The sequence below is a fragment of the Triticum dicoccoides genome, chromosome 7B, assembly GCF_002162155.2.
Source record: "Triticum dicoccoides isolate Atlit2015 ecotype Zavitan chromosome 7B, WEW_v2.0, whole genome shotgun sequence".
Taxonomy (NCBI): domain Eukaryota; kingdom Viridiplantae; phylum Streptophyta; class Magnoliopsida; order Poales; family Poaceae; genus Triticum; species Triticum dicoccoides.
The window spans coordinates 750,094,908-750,101,632 of NC_041393.1; the positions used below are offsets into that span (position 1 = coordinate 750,094,908).

At 44.4% G+C, this 6,725-nt stretch overlaps 1 protein-coding gene across 1 annotated transcript; it reads right to left on the reverse strand.

The window, feature by feature from the left end:
• Positions 1-482: 482 nt before the first annotated feature.
• On the reverse strand, positions 483-2,716 carry LOC119340700 (probable flavin-containing monooxygenase 1). The gene is made up of 5 exons (XM_037612620.1): positions 2,264-2,716; positions 1,926-2,163; positions 1,508-1,683; positions 1,037-1,389; positions 483-954 (listed from the first exon to the last, which is right to left on the reverse strand). Exons 1-5 carry the CDS (start codon positions 2,714-2,716, stop codon positions 603-605), a joined length of 1,572 nt encoding a protein of 523 aa, XP_037468517.1. The 3' UTR covers positions 483-602.
• Between the last annotated feature and the right edge of the window lie 4,009 nt (positions 2,717-6,725).

Sequence of the window (6,725 nt, forward strand, 5' to 3'; positions counted from 1 at the left end):
ACTAATAGGTTGTCGTCATTAATTGACAATTAGCAATGAGTCCAAGATTGTAATAGGTAATTGTGTATTGTTTCCTTCGTCCATAGGACTTATGTGTCCACCAATCTTCGTTTCAGAGGCAGATCTGACCACCATCTTTGCCGCATGGAACGTCTTCTCCCTGCTGCCATCAACATGATGCTCTTCCAGCGGTGAATTTTGATTGTTGCTAAGGCTCGACTAGTATGATTTTTTATCTTAGGCATATATGTTATAATGATGCTTATTATCGATAGTATTTTAATTGTGGCATGTCGGACATGTGGTTGTTAACATCCTCCACCTAAAGGTACTAAAAAATAATTGATTTTGATGATTTTAGTTGTCATGAAGGGATCTTTTTAGTTGTATGTTGTCACTGCTACTGTATGAAGTTGCTGGTCTATATACCAATATCAATAGAGTCATTTCACATAGGGAACGGTGAAGGACAACAAGTTCTATTGAATTGTGATAATAACAAGCCAGCAGGTAATATAGTATTCAAGAAGCAGATACATATTGGAACAAGCATATACTAGTAATTAAACCCATACAAGGGAATAATTAGTTAAGATCTACCCTTACTTAGGGTGAAGATCAATATAATCACTTGGACCATAGACCTCAAATAAGTCAGCAAAAATTCCATTCTTCCTTCTTGGGTTGCATCCCATGTCTTGACATAGGTTATCCTTGTACCAGTTATTCAGAAGTCCAATGCAGAATGCATGGAATTCGCCATGAGAGTACCGCTTCATGAACTTCTCCCATTCTAGAACATCCCTATGCATTGCTTTAACACTTGGTAACCTAAATCCACCATCCATGAAATGTGCTAGCCACTTGGCCCGTAGTTCTGAAGTGTGGAGATTTGCATAGCTCTCTGAATATCCGATGACTGCGAGTTGTGGAATGTTGGGATGTACACAATCCCTGTGAGAAAATGTATACCAAATAAATTAGAAACTTTTCAGAGATACTTGAAGTAAATACAATTATGAAAATCGGCGATGACCTGTAGAGTGATAGAGTCATGGACGTTGAGCCAATCAAAATACTCTGGAAGTATTTTGATGTGAACATGCTCTTGATATTTTGGTCGCCATTGAATCCTGTTCCGAAGATAACTATGTCACTCTTTACCAACGTAGATTCACCTTCAACCAGCACACCTTCTTTGCAAAAGCTGAAGGTCTTTGACTTCTCAACCAAGATGCTGCCTTCCTCTAGATTCTTATAATGATCCTTGGGTGCAAGTTCAACCCAGCATCCCACCATCCCCTCAAAAAAACTATGGTCGGGAACCATGTCATGCTTCTTCATTGTAATGGAGTAGTAGCTCTCTGCGAACTTCGAAAACATCAACTTCTACTCATACACAAAACGAGGATAGACTTGTTAGTTGTTAGTCTAAAATACAAACATTTACACTTTTAATAATATTAATGTTGTAACTTGTATAAATAAAGGCAAAATGTTGCAGTACCAATGGAGTCAAGATGGTAGCTAACAAGCTAAGGAGGAGGCCTTCGCCAGGCTTATGAATAAGGAGTTCACCGAACCGAGTTAAATATAATTTTGATATGTTGATACCCCAAGCATAGAAGTCCGGTAAGACCCATTGCTTGGTTCGGACAACCATTGTGCATGGTTTCTCCGTACCTAAAAAAAAATAAGTCATGCAAATATTATATTAGTGAGGTTTCATTTTTTATGCAGCACACTATAAAATGAATACCATATAAGCATTATATATAGACAAGGCACACATAAATTTCTTAATTGGAATGATGAAGACAAATGGATATAATAATGCTTTGGTTAACACACTCTAAATCGGATATATTATCCTTTGTGTGAGCGAAATAAAGCTATGTTTAAAATGAAGCGTTGCATATTTGTACCATTCAAGCTTGCACATTCATTAGCGATGTCAAGGGCCGAATGTCCATAGCCAATAACAGTCACACGCTTGCCCTTGACCATCTCCTTAGCTTTCTGACTACCCATTTTGGAATAGTCCATGGAGTGGACCACTTTTCCATCAAATGCTTCCGGGCCTTTTCCAGGAGGCAATTTAGGTATGTTGGGAACATTGCTGAACCTTCCAATACAAAGGATCACAAAGTCTGCCATGTGTACCTAGAGAAAGGAAATGAAAATTTACGAACAATCCCGTATGTGAAATTGTTTAACTAGGAGCGGAATTTCTAGCAGTGCTAGCTAGTTCTTTAGTCTTTACCTGCACCTGACCCTGGGCGTCGGCCACCGTGAGGCGCCACTTGCCATTGCCAGAGCCGAATGCATCAGCGCAGCCAGCCCACTCGTCCCACGCCGCCACCTCCTCCTCGACGACACCGAGGTACTCCATCCCGGCAACGCGGTGCCCGAATCGGATGCATTCGAGCACCCCGAAGCAGCGCGCGTAGGCGTTGAGGTAGGCGGCGACCTGGCGGTTGTTCGGGAACTCCTCCGTGACGGAATCCGGCCACGGGAAGTCCGTGTACTGGTACATGGTCCGCTCGGTCTGGAGCCTGGTGCAGTCCGGGGTGTGCGCCCACACGCCGCCAACGACGGTGTCCGCCTCGAATACCACCGGCCGGCACCCGCGCTCCAGCAGGTGCTTGCACGCCGCCAGCCCACTCACGCCGGCGCCGATGATGGCCACGCTCTTGTTCTCCATGCCCATGCCCATGCTTGTGTTATCCATCCACCCGCCGATTTGTGCGTATTTATAGCTGCTGAGCGATCAGAGATGGCAAGATAAAATTGTCCCCTCCAATGTATCCCTCGCCTAATTATTATGCACTCCTGCAAATTGAGTGCTCATTGATCCTCTAACTTCCTGTCCAACGGTGTATTGGCTGACTGTTCAAAGACTGTTTTCGGTGGAAAAAAGCTCCCTGATTCTGTTGCATAAAAAAACTACTTCCTTCATTTCTAAATATAAGTCTTTTTGGAGATTTCATCAATACAAACTACATACGGATGTATATAGATGTATTTTAGGGTATAGATTCACTCATTTTGCTCGGTATGTAGTTTGCATTAAAATCTTTAAAAAGTCTTATATTTAGGAACGGGAGAGTATATCATGTGCATATATATATATATATATATATATATATATATATATATATATATATATATATCTTGACCTTTTTTTTAGAAAATGAAAGGTTAATCATCTTAGCCTCTGCGTCAGATCCCCCAACCCTTTTTACCTTGTTTATGACAATATCAAAAACTTATTGAGGCCGTGACCTTGGAGTTCTACCAAAGATGAGTTCATGACGTCTCTCAAAATTAAAGTTGTTTTTATCAAGTTCATTTCAATCTCATACCAGTATTGCACTGAACAACAGGGCCGACGACTGCGCTAGTACTAGTTCTGTGAGAAAACGAAAATTCAGGAAATGAACAATCTCTTAGTAGTACTAGTTATGCACTGAAGCAAATGCAAAGCATCTACTCCCTCCGGTTGGGCATACAAGCCGCCGCAAGCGACAGCGAGAGCCCTTCTCTTTGTCCCAACATGTGGTCGGCATTCATGTGGCGACATGGACCCAAAATGTTCTTCACGTTTAGGGAATGCCACGACACTCACATGACGGATTACTGTTCCGGATGAAATATGGACCAGCTTCATGGATACCAGCACAAGTGGTTACTTAACCACAAAAAATAATATCTTTGGTCGACGGCTGAGAAGACTGGGTGGCTGCTCAATTAAATCGTGCATTTGCAAGGGAAGTCACCGGCCAGTCTTCTGGTACAGTAATCCTACTCGTGTGTCCCACGGGCACTATTTGTACGTAACTTCTCCTTGCACGCTTAGCTTGGTGCCCCCACTAGACAAATCACGCCACACAGGCATGAAACCAGACAACAATGTAGACCACCAAACTTATACAGTAAAGATATCTTCATATTATTGGAGCATTTACATTGTCCTTTAAAATAAACTCATTTAGGTTTATTACGCTTAGTAATGTATATTTAAAACACTGTAGTATTTTGATTCCAAAATTTAGCAGGAGGTTGCATTCTAAATACTTAGTATAATTTCCAACATCAGTGTATTTTTTGGTTGTTGTGGAACAATGTTACAAAATGCTGGATCGGTGTAGGCTCGACTCATACTCGACACGTGCTGTTGATGTAGTGATGAGCACGGCAATGTAGCGGACAGGGACAATGCAGCAAACAGTCAAGAAATTGCGCTGTGTGGAAAGCAAACACATATTCTCATTTGCGCCAAGGCAAAGGCTTAGAGAGATCACTGCTTCTATACCTTTTGTACATGCCAGGAAGAAGAGTTGGCCAAGGTTCAGACGACCCGGCACTGTAACACCTATGTTAGAAGGAGACACTACTAGGAAATATCTTACAGGTACTCCATCTGTTCCAAATTACTTGTCTTAGATTTGTCTAGATACGGATGTATCTAGCACTAAAACGAGTCTAGATATATCTGTATCTAGACAAATCCAAGACAAGTAATTCGGAACGGAGGGAGTACATGCTAAGCAATAGCATGGGGTAAGAGCCCCACACTATTGTTAAGTAGTAGTAGCGCGGCACACAGCCCCACACTACATATACATATTAGTAGTAGCGCCGGTGTGCATACCACGCGTTGCTGATAAGTAGGCCCTATGGTACCGGCCGGGTGGAGCGGTAGTTGCAACGCCTGCTAAAGACACACGCTACTGCTACACCCATTACCTGCAGCGCCTCTCGTCCTCCGCTTTTGAACCTATCGTCCAACGCTTTCTAAAGTACCTCTCTAGATGGGCCGCCAAGCATCTTTCCCGCGGCGCTCGTCTCACTCTCATTTCCTCTACTCTCGACGCCCTTGTTACCCACTTCATGTCCGTCTTTAGAATCCATCAGAAGATTAACAAAAAACTAGACGCCGTCCATAGATCCTTCTTCTGTCGTGGGAACGATTTCGAGAATTATAAGGGATAGGGTAAAGGAGCATGATATATCGAGATGCATATGGGTGACGCGGTGATTTTAGCGAGTCCGGGCCTCTCGCGGTGGAGATAACAACCCTACGTCTCGTGCTCCGGAGAGGTTTTGTTTTATCTGAGTATGTATCCAGAGATTACAATGTGTGTGTGAGAGAGAGGAACAAATCCCATGACTGAGCTTAGTCCTGAGACTAATGGCGAGGGAGAGAGCCAGGGGGAGGAATCAGAGAAGAGCCCCTTAGTCTAGTGGTGGGGGTGGCTTATATAGAGTGCGCCACCCCCTCACCTCCCATGTTACAAAGAGGGGCATGAATGTCATAATGTCAGCCCACTATGAAACCTCCACTATGAGAATGATGCTTCGATTGCCTTGTCGATTGTTTGGTCTTCGCATATTCGAGTGAGCCATACGACTAAGTGGTTGACTGTTCCGAGTGAGCCATACATCAGAGTGGACGATACGTTGATATGTCCGAGTGGATAGTACACTGTATGAGATTTATCTGAACCCATATGATGTGTGAACCCCATGCTTTATGATATTTCGACCCTTCGTGGGCCTACCTATTATGTGTATCCCCAACAAGCATGTAGTATTTTTCATGCCCTTTAGAGCATCTACAGCCCGGTGCCGAAAACCGTCTCAAACACCTGGGCGGACGTCCCGGTCACTGACTGCTCATGAAAATGCAACCCTGACGAGCGCCTCAATCGGGAATCAAACACTTGGGCCGACCGGGGTCCCTCATATCCATCTCAAATATGGGGCGGATACGGGTGTGCCCGGACGCGTCCACCACGTCGTCCCTAGCCGACGCTGGCCCACCCGACGCTGGCCCACCCGACCCCACAGATATTTTTCCCCATCTGCATCGGACCAAACCCTAGCCACTTCACTCCACTCCAATCCCCTCCGCCCACCCAAGCTCCAGTCTGGCGATCTCCAGCCTTCTCTGGCATTGGGGGGAAGCGAGAGAAGAGTGGGAGCGAGGGATGGCAATGGGTAGGGTATGGGCGGGTACAACCTCCTTCTGCCGAAACCCATACCCATAGAAGCTTTCTATGCCCACCCACTTCAATTCCCATGCCCATACCCATCCGGTATCCTATACCAAATGGGTATCCAGTGGATATAATATATAGCATTTAAATTTTTAAAAAGTAGAGAAATGAGTTTAAAATTCAAGTTATCATGGGCGAGTAATATAGCACTGACATAGGCTGCCACGGTGGGTGGCCTCTTGGAGGCATCAAGGGAGTATGAGCGGCGGTTGGTGGAAGCCTGGTACAGTGGGAGGTGGTGGTGGGAATGGGCGATCGCTGGATCGAGAGTTGAACAGGAGTTTGGTAGCCAAGAGTCAAGATTTCATCTTTTCAACGGAACATATGAGGAGTGGCGAGTGATTATGGGCCTTTGAGCTATGCCCGATCTAAGGAATCAAGACTAGGGTGGGCCATAGGAGTTGGATGACGACCCCACATCTCATATGAGTTATTTTCATTTATTAACTTTCTCGGGGTATCCATTGGGTTACCCATGGGCGCAATATCATACCCATATCCTACCCATATATTTTGTGGGTATGGATACCCATTACACATGGGTATCGACCGTGCATGTGCCGGATTCCCGCAAAGCTCCCCCACATTTGTCTCTTGAAAACTGAAATCCATACATCCGGACTGCTAAACGGATTTATATATGTTTTTGTTAGATGACAAAAG

What these genes read in the sequence shown, in the direction of transcription:
- LOC119340700 (XM_037612620.1), bottom strand. Translation starts at nt 2,716, where the DNA reads ATGGGCATGGGCATGGAGAACAAGAGCGTGGCCATCATCGGCGCCGGC. An exon ending in ACGCCCAGGGTCAGGTGCAG is followed by an intron (nt 2,164 to 2,263) that starts GTAAAGACTAAA and finishes TCCTTTCTCTAG; the next exon opens with GTACACATGGCAGACTTTGT. An exon ending in CTACCATCTTGACTCCATTG is followed by an intron (nt 1,390 to 1,507) that starts GTACTGCAACAT and finishes GTGTATGAGTAG; the next exon opens with AAGTTGATGTTTTCGAAGTT.